The sequence below is a fragment of the Triticum aestivum genome, chromosome 4B, assembly GCF_018294505.1.
Source record: "Triticum aestivum cultivar Chinese Spring chromosome 4B, IWGSC CS RefSeq v2.1, whole genome shotgun sequence".
NCBI lineage: Eukaryota > Viridiplantae > Streptophyta > Magnoliopsida > Poales > Poaceae > Triticum > Triticum aestivum.
This window is the reverse complement of record NC_057804.1, coordinates 80,040,279-80,062,978: the sequence shown is the minus strand read 5'-3', so window position 1 is coordinate 80,062,978 and position 22,700 is coordinate 80,040,279. Positions and strand designations below refer to the sequence as shown.

Here is a 22,700-nt window from a genome sequence, read left to right as displayed (position 1 = left end):
TGGGGCAACTCTTCCCGTGGCCGAATCCAAAGCATCTGGTTCACTGATATTCTCGAACATTGGATGAAGAATGAATGAATGTGATTCTGCTCCGCCTCCTGAAAAAAAAATTCTGCTCCGTGTATTCGTAGCCCCACCCAGGCAGCCACTTCCCTCACCTTCCCGCATGCACCTCGACTCCACACCCTGGATCCCTCAGATGCGCCGCCACTGCCGTCGTCACCAAGAGAGAGAGAGAGAGGGAGAGAGAGAGAGAGAGAGAGAGTGCTAGCGATGGCAACGGCGGGCCAAACGGATTGCCAAGCACATGCGAAGTGTATCCGCTGAGATCGCTGCCCTTCTAGATCTCCGAATCTCGCACGAAAGAAGGATCATGGGGATGGCGGCGGCGGCGGCCGGAGTCACTTCCTCCATCATCCACAGGTAACAGGTCTGTGTACCTCTCCTCCTTCTGTGCATCCCCTGTTTTCTACGAATAGCTTACTCGATTTGGTCTCAGAGATGGTCAAATCGAAGAAGAAGAAGAGGAGAGGCTGAGCATGTGCGTCGCTGCCGTGCAGGAAGACGATGTATCCGGGCCTGCCGCCGCCGCCCCATCGCAGGAAGAGGCGCCCTCATAGGTTGTCGAGGCCGAAGGCGACCACAAGAGAAACCTCGAGGAGGTGAGGTGAACGACACAGGGGAGGATGCCAACCGACTGCGCGTGGAAGACTGGAAGCCAACGTGCAGGTTAATCTCTGCAGCACCCCACCCCTCTATATCCAAGATTTGGTAATGTTAATGACCTTTCTGAACATATGGGCAGGGACAACGTGAACCTGCAAAACCAAATAAGAAAATGGGCATTGACGCTACTATGATTTGTCATGTGCTAATGAAATTTGCAACCCAAATTTATCAAAGAATGGAGATCTCACCTCGTCCATAAGGACGAGTTGGCGATGCTGGGCGGCGATGGCCAAGATGATGCGGATCGGCAACTAGACGCCGGCACTAGGATAGAGAAATTGGATCTTTTGCCCCACTTTACTTCTCCATTGGATAATTTGCCCCCCCCCCCCCCCCCCCGCTGAGAGGCTACCAGGTGGGGCCCGGGGCCACTGTCATTGAGACAATCAAAGGGCAAATCATCCAACCCCTTGTAAAGTGGGGCAAATCATCCAATCCCCCCACTAGGATAGGGCAGGTCGACACTCCTTTTCTCTCTCTACTTGTCAGCCTCTCGAATGTCCTGGAAGGAGCTAGGAATTGATATTTTGTTGTCGTGCTAGCGATTATCTCTCTCAACCATCGCTCCAACCTTTTTTCTGCAGTGAGCAACGGTCGATGACTAGGGCGACATCCACAGCAAGGCGGAGCAGGTACTAGGAAATTAGCAATCAGGGAAGCTTCCTCGAGAATCTTGTTGGTTAGAAGTTCATGCATGGATCGAGTCATGTAATAGTTAGTTTTGATTAGCATATGTATTACACTCTGCCATTAGTTCTATTGGTCCTATATTTCTGTCGGTTCAGTGGATGTCTTAGCTTGGTCCTCGTTGCGTACTCGTGGTGTGCTTTCTACGACTGGTTTGATGATGGATTTATGCTGAACTATTTTATTCAACTTCATTGATGTGTTTCTTGACCCTGTTCTGAATCTTTCTAATTCTTGGGCGTATGTGTGTATGTATATGTTTTTGGTATTATCTATTAAATTATCCATTTGAAGTAAAATGGCATACTTATAAATTTAATTAATTTTCATATCTTCATTTCTCATTTCTTATGTTGCAAAAATTGGAAGTTATGAGGTAATTCCGTAATTGCACTACGGCCAACTACAGGCATAATGTTGTCGGCTGCCACAAGAGCAAAAGTCCGTCGGGCGGTGCCTCTGTGGGGTCTCCCAGCCAACGACGATGAAATGAAGCTACAAGACCAGCCTGCTCTGTCTAGGGATGCGGCAACCATCACTGGACAGAAATTCCTATTCTTGAGCCTTGAGTTCTCTCCTCTCCCAGCTTGCACTCGTGACTGGCCGGAGAGCAACTACCGCATTCATGGTAGGAGATATTGATTCTTGGTTTGTGTTCTCTGTTTGTCAATCTTGAATTTGATTATTTGGTCATGATGCTCACACTGTTAATTTATTGATCTCCCAGGTTTCATCAAAGTTTCCACCATTCTGATTCTTCTTCTGGTAACTCTGAGTGCTCAATGCAATTATACAGTGAAGAGGGACTGGTAACTAAATTATTCTTTGTTCTGCAACTCCAGAATATTGTAGCGTTGCTGCACTATTTCTGGCATGTCTCTATATTGCCATTGGATGCCAAGCGGAAAGTCTCAGTTATCTAACAAACTAAATAGGTACCAGAGGAATTTCTTGTCTCCATAATATTTTTTTAGCTATCCACGGGAACATTTTGGTTGTTGCTCAGATGACTTCTAAGTTATTTTTGTAGTTTCTGAACAGTATGTTCATCTAATCTTTACAATGCCTAGTTCTGGTAGCAGTATAAGATGTTTGCTTACATTAAGCAATACTTATAATATACACAATTTTTTCCTCAAAGTTTATCCCAAATATTAGTGATATACATTTTGTTTATATGAAGAATCGATTGAGTTTGCTTTAGAAGGTATTGAAAATGCTTATTAAAAGCTTCTACAACCTATTCTACATCAATATCTGATTTAAATGTTATAAGCTCGCTTTTGCCTGAAGGCATTTCCCCTACTATATATATGAAACAATCCATGTATAATTAATGAGAAGCAGTTAGCTGTTATATGACATGTCAGACATGGCGTCTTTGGGAGGTCTGTGAAGTTTTCGTTAATGCAGTATGTATACAATCTATGATGACAATTTATGTCGATTGCTGCATGATTATTTGTGACGCTGCTTATTTTCCATCTCGACAGTACTGATTAGTTATATTTATTTACTAAGTGTAGATTGTTTTGTTGTCATCCAAAGCCACTTCGTGCATCTGAACATTCTTTTACTGAATATATATAATATTTATCTCCATTATTAACTAATAAGATACTTATGTTGAAAAAAAAATTATGTTTCATGTGTGAGCATCCATATATTTATTGCACAAAAACACGGGTGCGGCAACGCGCACCGTCAATGATCTAGTACCAATTATAACTTATGGTACAAGGTTCATGTAAAAGATATTGCCGGGTGACTGAAAACAGGTGCAAGAATATATGTACAAAAGGTTCATATATAACCTTTTAGATTAGAGATAGTAGAAAACTAATAATATGCTCAAAATGAAGGCTTGATTTGCACCTCAAATAGTTTGTAGTTGTAAGCATAGTTCACATTGTCTTAATCAGCATGTAATACACTGAGTTCAGTCAGTAATGAAGCAATACACATCTAACATATAAAGCCTCCTAGAGTACCCGCTATTCTAGCGCCATCGCGGACTCGGATGAATCCGGTGCGCACATTCTACCCTGCACTGTACCTGTTTGGTCCTTTTAATCTTGCTGTCAAACATCCTGACGTCCGTTTTTCTGTACGTTGGTTGCTTGAGTTAGACCGAATGACGGCTGGGCCACTCTTGTGCGCGGGGCCAGCAATTCAGCTTCTACTGCGGCTGTCGCGCGCGTGCGCTAGCGGTGAACGTGGGTGGCAGGGTGCGGGGTGGGATGAATATTTTTTACCGTCCTGGCCTAGACCCGGCTGCGACTCCTCTGTTTCAGCCATGATGGGCCCAACTGTCGGTCTTTTGGGTGGCCAGTTGTTGGTTGGTTGGTTCCTTCCGTGCAAAGCGATAGGCTAGGGATCGCGTGCCTGCTGACCAGGCGAGACTTGGGTGGGTGGATGGTGCGTCGCTGCTTTTTTACCCGCCGTGTCTATACCCAGCTGTGTTGGTGGCCCCTGCTTCGGGGTGGTCCCGTATGGCAGCGTTTTGGGTGTTTGGGAGGTGTGCGCTTGCTTGTGTTGCCTGCCAGGGACCGTGCGACGCGGCGTGGGATGGGTCACGTGGGGTGCAATTCTGCTTTTCTACTCGCTCTTCATCTACCTAGCTGTTTCGGTGTCCCTCTGCTCTTTTGGTCCCACATGTAAATGTAATGGGTGGCTCGTTCTGGGTGAGGGAGAGTCGTAGAGACATTTCTTTCCAGGAAAGATGGTCCTCCTCTCCCCACGTTCTCGGTACCGGGGTGGGTGGGTCATGAGTGCATGTTCCCCGCTTCACTCCCCTCTCCCTCCTCTTTGATTCCCCATCCACCGCCGCCTCCTCTCATGCCTCACCGCCGGCCTCCTCTATGCCTCTTCCTCTACCTCTCGGACGACGCCTAGCTACGACGCTCAATGGCCGCCCGTGCGACATCCTGCATCTGGCGCGGGAGCGTGTGGTGGTGACGAGCCGAGCCGTCTTTGTGACGGCGTCCGGACGGGGCCGGGCGCAAGGCGGAGCTGCGGCCGGCGACCCGGCACCGGCGCATGCCCGGCGGTGGGACCATCTTCGCCGTGGCCGGTGGGGGGTTGGGCGGCAGCAAGCGGTGCAGCGAGGGGAGGCGCACGGGCGAGAGGGGTGGGGCTCTTGCTAGCCGCTCTCCCGTTCCCGTTGGTTTCTTGCCGCCACGGTGGCGTTTCTCAGATCGAGATGGATGGCGCGACGACGACCATGGCACAGGTCGACTTGGGAGCGCATCCGGCATCCCGGTGGCCATGTAGCGGCTCTGGTCTCCGGGAGGGCTTAATTTTGGTTGTGGCTGATTCCATCCACCTCTCCTGGTCTCACTTCTCTTTCTCTTCTTGATGCAGGGTCGTGATGTGATCCACCCTGTGAAGAGGGTAATTTCTGCTTGTGATTTGGGCAAGGATCTGGGTGCTCTTCGTTTGCTCACTGTGTTTGTTCCTAGGTGAGCCTCTTCTTTTTCCCATGCTCTTGACCTGCTCGATAAAATGCTTGTGTGGCTGCAAGCTATTTTCTGCCTTAGGTTAGATTCCTTTTGGTTTCTTGACAAACATGTGCCTGAGTGAAAAAATGGAGGTGAAGAGGCGAGGAGGAATTACTTCATATGTTTAGGCAGCAAGAGATTTCTAAAGTTAGTTTACAACTTGTTAGCCAATTTTGGTTGTCTTGCAAAGTAGAAAAAATCAAGTAAATAATTTGCTTATTCGCTAAGAAAATCGGTGTTCTGTTCACCGCATTCATCTAATCACTTTCTCGTGCATCCAGGTTAGCACCGCTGTTGTCAGCGGGTAGAATGGTCGACTGGCCATGGAGCCCTCTGCGAGCAGGTAACTGAATTTTCTGACCAAGGAGCTTTCTAACCCTGTAAAAAATCATTCTAACAGTTGCTAATCAGTAAATATGTGTAACTGTTTCAGGTGAGCTTAATTTCTAGGGGTATGAGGTGATTCTGGTCACCTCCGGCGCCGTCGGCATCGGGAGGTAGAGGCTCATGTACCGAAAGCTCATCGACAGCAGGTTGCAAAGAGTTTTTTCTCACAGCAGTTTACTGACGGTCATTGCCTCTGGTTATCGTCACTTGTGTGTTGATAATTCTCCTTGCTTGCAGTTTCGCTGATCTGCAGAACCCACAGTTCGACCTGGATGGGAAGGCCTACGCTGCCGTCGGCCAGAGTGGCCTCATGGCTATCTACGATACACTGCTTAGCCAAGTGGGTTTGCTAATTGTTGTTCTTTCTTTTGTTGTTGTTGTTGTTGAGATATGGTCTTTCTTGCTAATCTCTAATCAAATGCTTGTGAGCTGAAAGGTTCTTGTTTGCTTGTTTCCCTTCCTGTTCAGTTGTTCGTCGTCTGTGTTGTTAGCCAGCAAGTCTGTGTCGTTAGCCAGCAAGGTTAGATGTGCTCTCATTTCCACGCTTGATTGCTTCTTGCAGCATGTTCTTGTTTGCTTATGTTTACCCTGGTGATTTGCTTTGGGCAAATATGTGTGTCCCCTGTTTTCGGCAGTACATGTTCGGGTTAGTGCTTTGGGCGAAATGTGTGCATCAAGTAGTAGTTGTAGCTGCTCATTATGAATATTGTGCCTACAGCCATGGTTGACACACGTATTAAGTGGCAGTTACTCCGTACACATAGAGGGACGGTTTGGTGGGGAGAGGTTTATGAAGGCCTACTGGAATTAATTATTTCATAATACTTACACCTTCTAAATTATATATTAGCAGGGGTGTGCTTATTTGTCCCTCTTCAGATAGTTCTTGGGGAGATGGCATATTAATATCTATAATTTAGGCTACAAAATGCATTTTATTCGTATGTCTGCTATATTTCAGTTGATTGCTTTTCCTTCAATCAATTGACAAGTTCTTGCTTCTTTTAATGTTATTTCTCTTCAATCAATTTATGAATCCTTAGTTCATTTAGTGTTTTCTCTTTACACAGAAGATCCTACTTTCAGAACAGATGTGCTATTCTCACATGCAATTAACTTGATCTGGTTAGAAAGAACCAATGGTTGGTGCTTGTTAATTGCATTAATAGTAGCATGTTCTTGTTTGCTTATGTTTACCCTGGTGATTTGCTTTCTGTTTGCTGATTGGGCAAACATGTGTGTCCCCTGTTTTCGGCAGTACATGTTCGGGTTAGTGCTTTGGGCGAAATGTGTGCATCAAGTAGTAGTTGTAGCTGCTCATTATGAATATTGTGCCTACAGCCATGGTTGACACACGTATTAAGTGGCAGTTACTCCGTACACATAGAGGGACGGTTTGGTGGGGAGAGGTTTATGAAGGCCTACTGGAATTAATTATTTCATAATACTTACACCTTCTAAATTATATATTAGCAGGGGTGTGCTTATTTGTCCTTCTTCAGATAGTTCTTGGGGAGATGGCATATTAATATCTGTAATTTAGGCTACAAAATGCATTTTATTCGTATGTCTGCTATATTTCAGTTGATTGCCTTTCCTTTAATCAATTGACAAGTTCTTGCTTCTTTTAATGTTATTTCTCTTCAATCAATTTATGAATCCTTAGTTCATTTAGTGTTTTCTCTTTACACAGAAGATCCTACTTTCAGAACAGATGTGCTATTCTCACATGCAATTAACTTGATCTGGTTAGAAAGAACCAATGGTTGGTGCTTGTTAATTGCATTAATAGTAGCATGTTCTTGTTTGCTTATGTTTACCCTGGTGATTTGCTTTCTGTTTGCTGATTGGGCAAACATGTGTGTCCCCTGTTTTCGGCAGTACATGTTCGGGTTAGTGCTTTGGGCGAAATGTGTGCATCACGTAGTAGTTGTAGCTGCTCATTATGAATATTGTGCCTACAGCCATGGTTGACACACGTATTAAGTGGCAGTTACTCCGTACACATAGAGGGACGGTTTGGTGGGGAGAGGTTTATGAAGGCCTACTGGAATTAATTATTTCATAATACTTACACCTTCTAAATTATATATTAGCAGGGGTGTGCTTATTTGTCCCTCTTCAGATAGTTCTTTGGGAGATGGCATATTAATATCTGTAATTTAGGCTACAAAATGCATTTTATTCGTATGTCTGCTATATTTCAGTTGATTGCCTTTCCTTCAATCAATTGACAAGTTCTTGCTTCTTTTAATGTTATTTCTCTTCAATCAATTTATGAATCCTTAGTTCATTTAGTGTTTTCTCTTTACACAGAAGATCCTACTTTCAGAACTGATGTGCTATTCTCACATGCAATTAACCTGATCTGGTTAGAAAGAACCAATGGTTGGTGCTTGTTAATTGCATTAATAGTAGTTGTTGTGTTATGTGGTGATTATATGTGCCACACATAAAGTATGGTATAAATGTGCTTTTATTGTTCAACAAGCAGGTATTTCTGCCATTTTTTGTTGTCTTTCATCTTGGGATAGCTACGTATCTGTTGCATATGTTTTAGGCATCTTGGGATAGCTACAAATCTGTTGCATACGCTTTTCAAAATTAGGCGGAGAAACTTTTACCAATTGGTGGCAGGTCCCTTTTTGGTTTGCTACATTATTTTGCTGTTTATTAGGCAACGCACTAATTTCCCTTTGCTTACTAATGCCATGATTCCTTTTATGTTTATGGTAAAAACAGTTGGGTAATTCTTCTGTTGCTTCACGGATTTTCCTGCACGTTGTGTCTGTATTATTGTCACTGAAGATATACCTCAACTGAAGATCTAGCTCGCGACGATGATGTACCTAAGGTTAGTGTTATTATTACATATGGGGAGAGGTTTATGAAAGCCTACTGAAACTGATTATTTGGTTACACTCACCACTTCCTTTGGACAGAAGTTGTTGTCTGAACGTACTGAACATTGTGTTATGCAGTGTTGGTCTATACTTTAATGCACCTGTGTTCACGCATGGCCAGCTTTATGTAGCAGTGTCGCGTGTGACCTCAAAAAAGGCTTTGAAAATCCTGATTGAAAATGAAGATGGTACTACTGATTCTCAGACCAGGAACATTGTGTTTCCTGAGATCTTCCAATCCATTTCTTAGAATCCATGCTGGTGGTGTCTTTTACAATATGTACATTATTCTATTTACCCTATTCGCTATGGCCGGCCAGTCTGTTCTAGCTGTTTCATGTGGTCGGCCGATATGTGTGGTGTCAACTGCCATTTACCAGTATACAAGCTCATTTCCGCTCTTCCATATATCCAGGCTCGGATGCAAGGTGTGAGTCAACAATGCCAGTAGTGAGTCGAGAGAAGTGGAGAAGAGGGTCCCTCCAGGCTCCATACATGAATGGTGTATGTCGAATGTCTTGTGTAAACTTTTGCTTTTCCTTCATTTCTTCATCTTCAGTTGAAGAATCATCCCTCTACTGTCATCTTGAAGGGTGGCATGTGGCAATGTCGGGGAAAGCAAGGAAGATGTTGTTGTACATCGTCGAACATATAAACCCTGGTGGCCAAACTAAATGTTTTATATTCCTTTGGGAAAATTTTAAGGAAATCCCCCCAAACAAATTATTCAGGTTAGAAGGAACAACTTTCACATAGAAAGCACATTGTATCAAACTTCAGATAAGTCTTGATGCACCCTTCAGGCTGCATGATTAATGCCTGTAATTTACCTAAGCTATCAACAAATGGTTAGTTGCCGAGTTTACATGCAGTTATGAAAGTTAGAGCACATACATGCTTGATTTTACTTCCTTTAATATAGGGCATTCTATAATTACTAAGAACTGATTTGTTGAAGTGTGCCTCCCTATTTTGTCCAGATAACTACTTCAGGTTAGGCAAGAGAAATAAAAAGGGTAACCATAGATATATGGTCTAGCATCACGAGGTTCAGGTTCCTGCTGTTGATCAACCGTTGCTTCAGTCGAGGTGGGTTATGCTTGATTATGTTCTTCTTTGTATTTTTGTTCATGGCCTACACCGGTGTTATCATCTATTCTGTTTCAAAAATTTCAATGGCTTAGTTTCATGTCTCAGTACCACTTGAAGTACAACTAAGTACCTTCTAACAGGACAATAATGTATGTATTTACCTATGGTTATTGTTTCCTATAAGAAACATGATCATCTCACCTTGGTTTCCCCTGTATCTGACTTGGGACAGTTTTGTGTGAGATTTGTTTTGCATTTTCTGTTTGTGTGGATGCTTAAGCTTAAGATTTTGTTATTTGTTAGAGATTAAAGAAGACTGAAATATGGGCTCAAGCGATTGCTATGTCCGACCTGCACAAGAATGCCAAGAAGTCTTTCTCGGAGATGTAAGCCACGGTGCATGTTTCTGCCATGATTTCCTTCGGTTGGATTTCGTGGATTTAGGTGTTGAAAAATTATGGGCTGTGGATGCAGGATTAAGGACATGTACCTGCACTACAACGAGAGATCTGGGCTGCTTCTTTGTGGCTTCCAAACTTGAAATGTTTGTTTGGGAGTTAGTTTAGTTTTTTGTTTTGGATTCACAGCTTCTCACATGTACCATCCTCTTAGACCTTTAGATTTTCAAAGAAACTAAATGAAGATATGGTGGTATGGTCTCAATAGTACAACTTAAATCTTTCTATGCTTTATATTTGCTCTGAAATTTGCTCTCGAAGAATCATGTATCTATGTTAGATCCCGTGAGCTTTATATTTGCTCTGAAATTTGTTCTTGAAGCATCATGTATTTGTGTTAGATCCGGTGAGAAAATGCGTCTTCCAAGCAAAGGATGAGGTAGTGTTGGCCACATTTGGTTTTCGACTTGGGTGTTTAATATTCTCACAATATTTGGCTCCCTCTCGGCCTTTGCGCCATTGGCGCAACAAGTCATCTAGTGAGAGAAAAGGATTATGAAACACGTGGAAAACCATGGATGGATGTTTGATGGCCAAATTATGGTAGTGTATGAGTAAGTATTGGTATTTCAAGATACAAAAATGCGTGGCGGTAGCCGTATAAGATCATCCCACCCTCGGGTATGTCGATGTCAGATCTTACAATTTTGTGGCATGCTTCTGAATACCAACTCTGCATTAAAAGCCTCCTAATTTGTACGGGACGAACTCTTACTAATTTTGTGGCTCCACATAAATCCTATTGTGTTAGGGGTGTCATTGAACAACAAAGACTCTTGTTTAATGTGATTACTCTCTAAAAAATCTCTGTCTTATTTTTGGTTCCGTACTTTACCCCTCACCTCATTCCATCTGGTTCCGTGGCATAACACAGGCATCTTACTAGTATAATGTAAGTATAAAGTTGAGTCGCTTATTTTGAGACTAAAGGAGTATATTGATTTAAACATTTGTATTGATATAAGCATCACATAGTAAAGCACGCTGCTGGTACATCACACAAAGTGATCCACTGAATTGAGACTGATATGAAGCGGTTACCATGCTGTCTAATATTCTTCAACTTACGTGTCAATGCCAATAACACCTCTCCGAATTATGCCGCAATAGTCTTCTTTATTAATCTTAGTTAGTACCTTGACTACTCCCTCCGTAAAAAAATATAAAAACGTCTTTAGTGATATAAACGCTTTTATATTTCTTTGCGGAAGAAGTACTTTAGGAAGCGCAGACTGTACAAACTAGATCATACCATGCGCGTGGGACACACGAAAATTGGTTGCACTATACTATTTTAATGAGATTTTGTTGTCTTGAAATTGAATATGACCATGTAAATTAAAAATACATATGATTTATTGTATTTGATTATTTAATAGTTGTAAAATATTTATGAAATAAAAGTTATGTTTCTTATGTAACAAAATCTTATGTAACAACGACAACAACAACAACAACAACAAAGTCTTTAGTCCCAAATAAGTTGGAGTAGGCTAGAGGCGAAATCCATAAGATCTTATAACCAACTCATGGTTTGGGCACATGGATAGCAAACTTCCACGCACCCCTATCCATAGCTATTTCTTTGATGATACTCCAATCCTTTAGATATCTCTTTACGGACTTCTCCCATGTCAAATTTGTTGCACTATATTATATTTCTTATGTATGTTCAGAGAAACTAAAAATAGTAGGTCGATGAAATGAGATGTATGCATGTTGAGAGAACTAATATATGTAGGATTTTACATGCATGCATGTTAAGAGATATAAAAGTAGTGAATATTCACCACTGCAGGGTGCTGCTATCGAGACACATGAATCAGAGACCCTTTGACCAAACTGTGAGCGATGCATTAATCGCAAACGGTGTTATAATAAACCGTCTCTAATAAGATGGACTGTGTGCGATGACAGAGACATCAAACACTATTCAGATTAGAGTTGTGTGTGCGATACGTGGCATACAGTTGGTCCATATGAACTATTTGCGATGAGCCAAAAAACTGAAACAGTCAACCATATTAAGGTGTGTGCGATAGCCGGTATACAATTCACTTGGATGAATTGTTTTCGATTAGGCAACACAACAAAAACGGTCGGCCAGATCAAGATGTGTGCGATACACGGCATATAGTTCACTCGGATAAAGTGTTTGCGATGAGCGAAAGCAACATAAACGGTCAGTCAAATCAAGGTGTGTGCGATAGACGACATACAGTTCACTCGGATAAAGTGTTTGCGATGAGCGAAAACAACAGAAACGGCCAGTTAAATCAAGGTGTGTGTGATAGACGGCATATAGTTCAATCGGATGAACTGTTTGCGATCAGCCAAGACAACAGAAACAGTTCAACTTAACAAGATGTGCGAGATACACGGCAAACATGTCCGTAATTAGAAATGCGTGCGGTGACCGATAATAACACAGACGATTGCTGCTAATAAGTCGTGTGTGTTGTGGGCAAACGCTTGCTGGTATACAATTATCAACGATTGATGAAATCATCACCAACGTGTTCCCTAATTTGGTACGTGTGCAATGTGATTTGCTCTGTCCACAGAACAACAACTTATAGTTGCACTTATGGCACATCGTAGATATGTTTTAACAAAACTGATATACTTATAAGGACATGATTGCATAACCAAATTAAACATCTAATTACATAGGTGGTTAGTGCATACATGACATTTGCACACACCAAAATAAACAATTACATGCATAATTAACTAGGAGTGCAGCGGCTTCACGACCTGCGATGGAGAGAAGAGACATGGCTGGGAGGGCGGGACAAGGGAGGTGAGGAGGAAGGGGTGGCGGCGTGAGGGAGGCGAGAGGATGAATGCGCGAGGGGGGTGGGAGGCGAATGGGAGCACGAAGAGGCAGCAGTCGCCCTCCCTCGTCTCATCCAACCACGGGCCAACCAGCAACCAACACTCAATGGACGGACACGTGAAAAGACAAAAATACCCTCGGCGCGGCACAAATTCACGCGTAGTGGCACAAGATCTTTTACCGCGGGAGCTAACTATTCATTGCTACAGGGTCTCCAGTTCGATCCAACGGCCGAAGTCCTCCAGTGGCTTGATCCGACGGCCCAGATCGCATCAAGAAAACAAAATGGACGACCGAATGTGCCAAATCGCTGTGAGCGTCTCGTGGCTGTCTAGGTTCTTATTTCTGGGTAAATGTATGTACGTGTATATGAGTACCTGCCATTGTACAGTGTTCAGAGAGAGAAAAAAACTGAACCAAGGTTCTGTTTTTATCCCTTATATACGTTCTGCGTGATTTAGGTCATGTTTGGTTCATAAGTTCTAGGACTTTTTCTAGTCCCAACTAAAAAGTCTCTAGTCCCTAAAAAGTCTCACCCTGTTTGTTTTCAGGGACTAAAAAGTCTCTAGTCTCTCACTAGAGGTTATTAAATAACCATGTTACCCCTAGTATACAGAAAAATAACAAAAAACAACACCATGGGGCGGCGGGGCAATGGATGCAGGGAGGGACATTGTTGGAAAAGTCTCAAAAAGTCCGCAAAAAGACTCTCCTTGAGAGTCTTCTTCATTTAGTCCCCAAAAGCAACTTTTTAATCCCTAATAATACTTTCTGTTAGGTTAAAAAGTCTTTAAGAGGGACTTTTTCTAGTCCCTACATAAAAAAGTCCATGTAAACAAACACCCCCTTACTTGATCATCTTAACTTTCCTTGTTTGCCCTGCCAGCTGCCTCTTATCTCCTCCCATGCGTGCGTATTTAAAGCCCTAATTGAGAAATACAGTGATTATTTACACGGTGCTCACGTCTCCGATACTAACTCGCACGCGATTCGATTTAGGTTTCCAGAGTAAACTCGTGTGTGGAAAAAGTTAGGGTAAAGCCCCGCTCGTCGCCGTCTCTCTTCCCCCAATGGCACAGTGGATCTCCTCGACGCCGTGCAACGCGTCCAGCTGCGAGGCGACAGAGGAGGCGCCGCTGCTGGACGTCGAGAAGGGCGTACCCGAAGAACGCGCCACGGCGTCGCCGGCGGATGATGGGGGCGTGGAAACGTCCGGCTGCCGGCGCTTTTTCCAGGTAACTACCTACCAGTCGTGATGCGGTCGATGTGCTACCTGAAACTGAATTTGCGCGGTGTAACTAACTGAATTCTGCAGGGGTTCTTGGCCGTTGTGTGGCTGTGCATGGTGAATCAGATGAGGATAGCCTATAACGCCTACGGTGACGCCGAAACGAGACCGCTCATGGTGTTTCTGCTGGTAGTGATGGCCTTGAGTGTCGGCAACGTGTTTCACATGTTCAGCACACAGCCTGCGTATCCTCCGGCATAATCTACCTCCGTGTTTCACTGATTTATTTGGTAGCTAGCTCGCTTTTACCACAAGTGTAGCGATCAATTTAGCCGCTAGAAAGAAAGATATATGGCATTACCCAGATTTGTGGCATGAAAATATGGCAGTGTGTACAAGTGTATGGCAGCCAAACATGCCTAAGTTTTGCAGCTGATGAGTCTCCAATGCATCTCTCTAGCCGTTCAGACTAGTTGAATGTCGGTGCAATGGTGAATGATGGCATGTGCTGGTTGCGCTCTTCGTTTCCATACAGAAACTCAACAAATAAGTCTCCCTGGAAAAATCAAAGCACTGTAAAACAGCAGTGGAAATCTCGGGATGAGATAAGCATCTCCACTACTATTAAACAATCAAACAAGAACTTTCTTACGTGCACCCCGTTAAGTGTACACCGATTAATCAGCACCGTCCGATTCTCTAAATCATTGAAATCTAACATATTGGATTGATCTAATGAGTCATCAGGGGTGCAGTTAGCAATTATAATAGGCTGACCACCACTCCACCTACAGACGAAAACTTCCCCTCCGTAATTTCTCTCTCAACCAGAAATTTCTCTCCCAAATAGATAAAGAAATCAACAATCAATCCCTAATTAATAGCGATGTCATTATAGCTAATGCTTGCAACCAGGCGTATGTGATCCATGCAAACCGGATATTCCCGCATCAATTCCTCACCCAATCAACGCCTCCATAGTCTGCATGCGTTTGTTGTTATGGAGAATAAAGGACGCCTCACCAGGGCGTGTGCTCGGGTGAGGCGCGGCACCCATGCCGGCGGCGGGGACGGCTGCTGCCATGCGGCGAGGTGGAGCAGGGTCAACGCGGCGGCTCAAGCGGTTGGGGACGGCGCCACTGCTCGATGGAGAACGCCGGGGGCGGTAGCAGCTGGAGCTTGCGAGCGGGAGACGAGAGGCTCATCGGAGGACGTGCCACCGCTAGCGTGTGAGACGGCGCTCGGGCAGTGACGCCGCGATAGTCGCCCGGCGAGGCAGCGAGCAACATGACAGGCGCGGGCGGCACGCTGCCCGGACAAGATGAGGAGAATGAGGGGAGACGTGGAAGAAGCGGTCGTTGCCGGCGGCGGTGCCGGATGCGTCGGACGCGCGTGCTCGCCCGCGGTCATTGCAGACGCAACAGCTGCCCATGGACGCTCGGGTCGATGCAGGAGGACGAGGAGGAGCTCGCGAGGGCCAACGGCGCTGGGAATGGATGGGATGCATGCAGATCTGGCAATTCCACGAGGGCCACGACTCTCTGTTGAGGAAAAAGAAAGAGAAACAAGAGGGAGAAAGAAGAGACAAATTCATGTATCCTCTCTTCTCCTTACTCTCTATGATGCTGCTGCCCCTCTAATCTTGTTGCCCCTTGCTAATCCTAATCTCTTTCTGCTCTCCGTTGTTGCTCCTTCCCATCTACTCTTCTCTGAATCTCCCTTTGATGTGCTTCTCTGAACCCCAACCTGCTATTGCTTCTTTTCTCCCAGCTACCCCACTGCTGGTACTTCTTTGAACCTTCACAGCTGCTGCTCCTCTTCATCACTTCAAGCAACAACAAGGACTGGATTCTCTCTCTCTCTCTCTGAAATTTTTGTAAACTTGCGAAATTTATGTTCAGAATTATGTAATATCCAGATTTGAGGAGTGCTTGCAGTCAGTGATTGGTTCACTTTCGTATTTGTAAATATAATGACACATTTTGTGTGTTCAAAAAATAGAGAAGCAATTTACACGTTAAGAAAGAGAAATATGGGATTTATCAGCATGACAAGTTCTGCATCTATATGGGATCTATCAGCATGCCAGTGTGTAGGCGAGGAGCTGCCCCTTTTTGAATTTTTCATGACAAGTTCTGCGGCTATATGGGATTTCTTCATGACCATCAGCATGGATGTTCAGGTACGGATTTCTTCAGAACCATCGACACTCAGAACAATATGTATGCATGCAGAGAACAGTTATACAAAGACGTGTGTATCTATCATACTCCCTCCGCTCCTAAATATTTGTCTTTCTAAATTTTCAACAAGTGACTATATACAAAGCAAAATGAGTGAATCTACATTCTAAAATATGTCTACATACATCCGTAAGTGGTAGTCCATTTAAAATGACTAAAAAAACAAATATTTAGGAACCGAGGGAGTATAATCCTACCACTACATGCATGTATTTGTTTATGGATCATTCATAGTTGGCAAGTTTTAATGTTCTCTAGGCAAATTTAATATAATTTCACATGAGATAGTCATCATGTGCAAAGACCTAAAGAACAATTGTTTGGATGGGCATGAGACGATTGCACTGAATGCTTGACACTGTATCAATAGTTAGACAAGATTAGTTATCCAAAGAAACTTTATGCCTGATATGCTTGGAATATAGGAAGTATGTGTGCCTTCTGTCTTCTTATGAACCTACGTTTGTGAACAAAATATGTTCACTGCATTTTCAGCTACCTATATGCTTAGGAAGACACAACTTACATAGTTTTTTTTTCAATCCTGTTTAATAGATGCAGACCAACAAACAAGTTCAAATTATTTTACTATCATTTTTTATTGAGAATTGTTTGCCATTAATCTTTCTCCCTATTGATTTATTTTCCCCTTAGCATCTATCAACCATCATTGCCCGTGATCAGTATCGCTTTCCCAAATGCACAAACAAACAAAATGTCTTGCATGCACTGCATAATTTAGTTACATTCAATGCCAGCACATGATCTTCTTACAGTATGTGAACAACGGACTGGAATTTTATTCGTTGGGTTCATATGTGGCATTTGCTCATTTGGTTTTCACTTGAATGATCTTCTTACATTATGTGAACAACATACCGGAATTTTATTCCTTCGGTCCATATGTGGCATTTGCTCATTTGATTTTCAATTAAATTTGCGAGCGGGCTACTTTAGTTAGAATGCAATTTTAAAAAATGAAGGATCGTTCTAAGAGGTTAGTGTGGAATGAAACTTCCTAAGGAATGTAGTGCAAAAGAATATGTAGAATTTTTTTATAGGATTAATTCATTCATATAATAAGAGTGCCTAGAAAAAAAATCATATGGATTCAACCCTCTGAATTTTCAATGAAAATATTCTGGATCAAAGATACCCTAAGGTGGAACAGAAAGACCACCATGACCACAATTATTATCAAAAGTAGTTGATGTTTGTTATGAACTATTTTGAATACAAATAATAGGAAATAGGCCAAACATTTACTAGACTCAGAGAGGGTGTGGCGTGCAATGGTGTTCGATTTCTTAAATGGCTCGGTAAAACAACTCACTAAAAGAGAAATAAGATTCAAAATAGATGTTTTATTGCAGATTATAATGCGTGCGTTGCACGTGCATGCTTACTAGTCACACTTAATAGCAAGCACACTGCTAGTACGTCACACACCGAGACTGACACGGCCTCACCAAGGATCAAACAACACATTGTATCATATAAGACCAAAAATTCTTTCATTGGGAGACTGACGTTCACATCGACAGGGGGATAGAACACAATAGCAGGTGCTACTGAAGATGTTCTTAGCCGCTTCACCATGGAGGATACGGGCCGCCGCACGGCCGGTATCACGTTGACACCACAGGGGAACACCAACGCCACACGGAGCCACACCAACCCGCTGCAACAGGCAACAGAGTGCAGGACTGATAACTCTTAGAAATTTCCCTGTTTACAAAAAAATAGAGAACGAATAGGTGATGATATGATAACTAGGTAAATTTTCCTGTTTTAAATAATTTAGAGAAAAAATAGCTGAGTATATGTAGCACATCATTCTTTACTCCGAGATAAACTATCTGTACACATATATTTCAAAAAATAAACACATACACATTTGGGAAATATCAGTTGAAAGAAACAAAGCAATGTGTAATAAACATGAACAAAATTGCGTGATCCATGTCCGCTTGCTAGGTCTTTGTACGTGTTGAGGATTGATGTCCTTTTGCAGCAAAAAGGTGAATAAACATCTAGAGGATTGCTGGATCTTTGTATTTCTTGAAAAGAATCTCAATGTCATCGAGGACTTGCGGTGGCAGAGGCCTCGGAGCGCTGGTAAATGCATCGATGTTCTCCTTTAACTGATCCATGGTGGTTGCTCCGATGATGGTGCTAGCTGTGAAAGGGCGGTCGCGCACGAAGCCGAGGGCAAGCTGGACAGGTGTTAGCCCATGCTTCTTGGCAAGCTTGACATACTCGTCCGCTGCTTCCTGAAACAAAGGCAATAAGACGTAAACGAGGATGAACACCGCCCTCACAAAAGTGGGAAACTAATAAACTTTAGTTCTGAATGTTTAGTTGTAGTGTTTAACCATACTTTAGCCAAAGACACGTTGTAGCGCTCCATGTATCCCGGGAAGAGATTCAGCCTGCTCCTTTTTGCATCAGCAGAGTTAGCATCAAGATACTTTCCGCTGAGAACGCCACCCGCCAATGGGGAGTAGGCAAGCAGCCCAATATTGCAGTTATTTGGGTGGCAGACCTCAACAAGATCAACTGTGACAAAAAAAAACATGAAGGCTAGGTCCAGCATATTAGGTGCACACTAAGCTGCACACTCAAGAGTCGGGCACTCTGATACCATCACCTCAAGAATATACAAAATGCACAATTTAACAAAATCATAATACGATTGTATGGAACCCTTTTCATTCTTTTCAGTTATATCTAAGCAGGAAGGAAATTAGTTGCCAGCAAATATTTATCAGCAGTTTGTATTTATTTGACATAACAGGCAACTGATTTTCAGACTAAAAGAGAAGGTGAAAATTCTCAGTTATTTAGAACTAAGGGCCTGATAAACAGAATTCTGATGAATCCAGTGAAGAGATTGGTGCCATCTGTTTCACCTTCAAAGCGGCATCTCACAATTAGACTATAACTGTTCTGGATGCTCACAATCTTTGGAAGTCCTTGAAGTTTGGCAGCCTGTACAAACTCCATTACTCCATAGGAGGTTTCATTGGAAACACCGATATAGCGTACCTAGAACAGACAATAAAAGTGATTTCAACAATTGTTCTTGTCTGCACTTCGAATACGCTGTGAGTGAACTACTCAAATGTGCCTCTAAAATGCAGTAACAACATGATCATAAGTTACTTCTAGAAACAAGGCATTAAGCCTGGCTTTCATTGCAATTCCCATTGGCAGCATTCATTCAAGGGGACACCAGCTTACAAGGGGAGCTCAAACAAGATAAGTTCAGACTAGCAGCGCCATTCCAGATAATGAGTTTCGTGCAGTGGTTTCAAAGACTGAATGCCAAATAAGAGTTTCTTGTGGTCGAAATCAAATGGTAACCTGTTTCTATTAATCTTGAAAGCTTACAAACAAGCTTTAGCAGTATGTTTGCATGTCATGTTTTGGGCCAGCGCCATCTGGAAAAGCTGCCCTCCGCTCAATTGCGAATATTCATGTGGCTGGCGTTGCAGTGCCGTATCTGGACAACTGATCACAGGGTATGATGAGGCCTACAAGATCATCCCTCACCCTGCTATCTCTGTGACCAAGAGGAGGACACAACAGATCACATCCTCATGCAATGCGTTCATGTTCCGATTGATACTGACAACTTGGAGAGTTGGTAGTACAGCACTCGCAAGAGGATCCCAAGGGAAAACGGCGTGGTTTCAACTCCATGGTCATGATTACTTGTTGGAGTTTGTGGAAGCAACGAAACGCAAGGGTGTTCAACAACATTCATCTGCAGCTTCTGGCGCTCTAACCTCACTCATCCATCAGGATTTGAAACTCTGGGCGTTTGTGGGAGGAAGAGGCATAGCTGAATTTTATGAGTAATCTCTAGGTCTTGTAGCAGGAATTGGAGCTGTCACATTTTGTGAGTAGTTCATGAGATTTTTAGGTGGTTATGGAGACTCTCTGCTCTCTGAGGATTGACAGGAGCATTTGTAATTTCAACTCTTTCTCTTCTGTAAAAATATCAGCTAAATATGCATCACGCAAGGCTTTTGTGTTTTCTCGAAAAAATGCCTAAAAAATAATACCTTTCCTTCATCAATTAGCTCCTGGAAAGCTTTCAATTGATCCTCAAATGGAACGCTTGGCCTCCATTTGGTTGAATTATAACTGAATCCACCGAATATTGGCACATACCTATCGGGCCTAAAGACATAAAAGAAACATTTGGAGGCGGGGTTGATTTTCTCGTCAAGGTGAAAGAAACAAACTATATCAATATAACAAAAAATAACCTCCTCCCTAATGTTGATAATAAGTTGGAAAATATTTTCATGAACAAATAAACATCTGACAAAGTTAATCTAATGAATATTGTCTCTGAAAATGATTGTCCATGCATTCAGCTGGACAAAACAATGTGCAGGTTATGCAAACAAGAATAATCTTCAAAATGAAACACTAACCAGTGTATCTGAAGCAAATCAATGTAGTCTGTAGATAAACGTGAAAGACTCTTTTCAACACTTTCCTTGATATTGGCGGCATCGACACGTACCACCTCTGCATTATCCCGAAGATAAGTAGATCGCCCTGAATAACCAGAAACTTTGGTGGCTAGAATCACCTAGATACACATAATCAAATCGTGCAAGTGTCATGTTTCAGACTTTCAGTGACACTATTCAAACATGTCATTACAAATTGAAAATTTGGGGTCTGTTGATACTAAAGCCTGGGCCATATTTTATTCTGTTGTTCAACATATTTATTCTTATCATTACGATCATAATCTCTAAACCCAGGCTTTCACGTTTATATTTATTCTATTCGGCCATATCATTAATGAAAACAGCTCAATGCTGCTCTTCCGTCAAAAATAATCCTAAACACTGACATCAACTTGGGCGGGGAATCAGCGTAACATATATGCAGATCACAAAAAAAAACATCATGTACACATAGAAACAATTTAATTAAACAGAGTAGAGTCTCATGTCCATGAATTTGCTGGTAATCCAAGCAGCAGTCATGATTGAACAATTTAGAATAAGGTGATAAACAACTGAGTCTGTTTTACAGTACCTTGTCTCGTGGCTTGGATTGCATCCACCTGCCTATATATAGATCAGTCCTGCCTTGAGTTTCCTTCTTTGTTGGAACTGGGTACTAAAGGAATAAAAAAAATAAAAGCTAGATTTATCATTCATGGATGGCTGATAGAACTGAACTTCAGAGGATAAGGGAATAGAGTTCACAAAAGGAAGGAAAGATACACAGTTCTGCACTGACCATTTCCGCAGTGTCCAGGATATTGATGCCCTGATCAAAAGAATAAGAAAGCATATCATGTGCTTCCTTCTCTGTGTTTTGCTCCCCAAAAGTCATCTAAAGGAACAAAAAATTAGTCCGGATTGTAAAAGAAATGTAGCAACAATATACAACATGATCTGCAGCTATGCACATACTGTTCCAAGAGTAATCTCGCTGATAAGAAGGTCTGAATCTCCAAGCTTCTTATACTGCAACTCTTGTTGTGCCTGCGCTCGAACTTGGCTGCGCAGGCGTCTCGCGCGCCATCTTTGAGACCGGTGGGCAGTCAACCCCGGTAAGTTAATGTTATAGGATGAGGAGGGGGTCGTGACGAACGCAGATAGCGCCATTTGTTGCATACTGAAATTCCTGTGCATGCATATTACAGCAAACAATCATTTTCCGTGTCAGCGGCGGAACACTAGGTGCCCAATTTTTGGAATTAGTACAAAGAAAACCTGACCGCTACATTCTACATTATGCATAGCCAAACCCTTAATTGTAATTATAATTCTTGATTGATCTGGCAAGTCCACTAAATAAATTAATATTGGGAACCCAAACAGATAACCCCCTAAAACCTAGTATCTGGAATTCTTGCCCCCAATACCCACTATTTCTCAGATACTGTACTTAATTTGACAAATAAGTATGTGTTTCTCGACTTGCATTCCCGAGAACTTCCGGGAAAACAACATATGGGACGGTTTGAAACCTTAGTCTGATGCGCTTATTCGGAATCGAGAACCCCAGAGAAGTAGAGACGGAAGAGGGCTACCTGTTTCTAGGTCGTTGCCTCCCAAGTTCAGCGCCCCTGCCTGCATCTAGGATGGTGGGAAGCTAGGTTTCCCCTGCCTGCGACGCCGGGAGAGTACGGAGGAGGCTCTGCGAGGTTGGTTGCCTGAATTCCGGGTGACGAAGGCGGGTAGGGGTGGATGAGGTGGCCGACCCGCGACGGCGCAGAACAGTGTGCGTGTGTGGCAAAGATTCGTGGAAGCGGAAGCAACAGCATGGCCAAGCCCAGGCACACTCTCTAAGCAGGGACCAGGATTCTCACGAGTAAACAATCGCTGGATCCGTTTGCACCGGCCCGGCCCAGCCCAGCCCAGGATGAGACTTTTAGGGCTCATCGGGAAAATAAAGTGTACCCCCTCGTATTAAAATACTTGAAGTTATAAAAAAAACTAGGTTATACATGCCCGTTACTTATGATCATTATATTTTTCCCATATCACTTATGATCATTGTAATAGAGAGCGTAATTAATCGAGTAGCTCATGAACTAGCATGGTTAGCGAGGTTTTCTCCTTCGAGTGTTTGGATGGATAACGCCCCTGAT

At 43.0% G+C, this 22,700-nt stretch overlaps 3 protein-coding genes across 30 annotated transcripts; 2 read left to right on the top strand and 1 right to left on the bottom strand.

The window, feature by feature from the left end:
* Nucleotides 1-89: 89 nt before the first annotated feature.
* Nucleotides 90-10,077, top strand: LOC123091137 (uncharacterized). Of its 28 annotated transcripts, none has more exons than XR_006442894.1 (16): nucleotides 90-430; nucleotides 500-729; nucleotides 1,314-2,044; nucleotides 2,144-2,181; nucleotides 2,259-4,877; nucleotides 5,198-5,259; nucleotides 5,350-5,449; nucleotides 5,541-5,643; nucleotides 5,772-7,691; nucleotides 8,046-8,157; nucleotides 8,285-8,394; nucleotides 8,622-8,710; nucleotides 8,799-8,937; nucleotides 9,187-9,295; nucleotides 9,602-9,684; nucleotides 9,773-10,077. XR_006442894.1 is itself a non-coding variant. In XM_044512541.1 (4 exons), exons 1-4 carry the CDS (start codon nucleotides 8,144-8,146, stop codon nucleotides 8,960-8,962), a joined length of 375 nt encoding a protein of 124 aa, XP_044368476.1. In that variant the 5' UTR covers nucleotides 7,698-8,143; the 3' UTR covers nucleotides 8,963-9,180. The 28 variants fall into 28 exon arrangements, 1 of the variants encoding a protein (XP_044368476.1); XR_006442887.1 differs by having other exon boundaries at nucleotides 92-430; nucleotides 5,772-5,823; XR_006442886.1 differs by lacking the exon at nucleotides 8,285-8,394 and having other exon boundaries at nucleotides 94-423; nucleotides 561-729; nucleotides 1,314-1,361; nucleotides 1,826-2,044; nucleotides 5,772-5,823.
* A 3,483-nt stretch (nucleotides 10,078-13,560) lies between these two features.
* LOC123094495 (uncharacterized) lies at nucleotides 13,561-14,227 on the top strand. The gene is made up of 2 exons (XM_044516486.1): nucleotides 13,561-13,830; nucleotides 13,911-14,227. The coding sequence occupies exons 1-2, from the start codon at nucleotides 13,666-13,668 to the stop codon at nucleotides 14,082-14,084; spliced, it is 339 nt and encodes a 112-aa protein (XP_044372421.1). The 5' UTR covers nucleotides 13,561-13,665; the 3' UTR covers nucleotides 14,085-14,227.
* Nucleotides 14,228-17,890: 3,663 nt separating this feature from the next.
* On the bottom strand, nucleotides 17,891-22,389 carry LOC123091136 (protein tas). The gene is made up of 9 exons (XM_044512540.1): nucleotides 22,140-22,389; nucleotides 21,517-21,730; nucleotides 21,341-21,436; nucleotides 21,134-21,217; nucleotides 20,515-20,675; nucleotides 20,137-20,254; nucleotides 18,979-19,114; nucleotides 18,447-18,625; nucleotides 17,891-18,339 (listed from the first exon to the last, which is right to left on the bottom strand). Exons 2-9 carry the CDS (start codon nucleotides 21,718-21,720, stop codon nucleotides 18,100-18,102), a joined length of 1,218 nt encoding a protein of 405 aa, XP_044368475.1. The 5' UTR covers nucleotides 21,721-21,730; nucleotides 22,140-22,389; the 3' UTR covers nucleotides 17,891-18,099.
* Nucleotides 22,390-22,700: the final 311 nt, after the last annotated feature.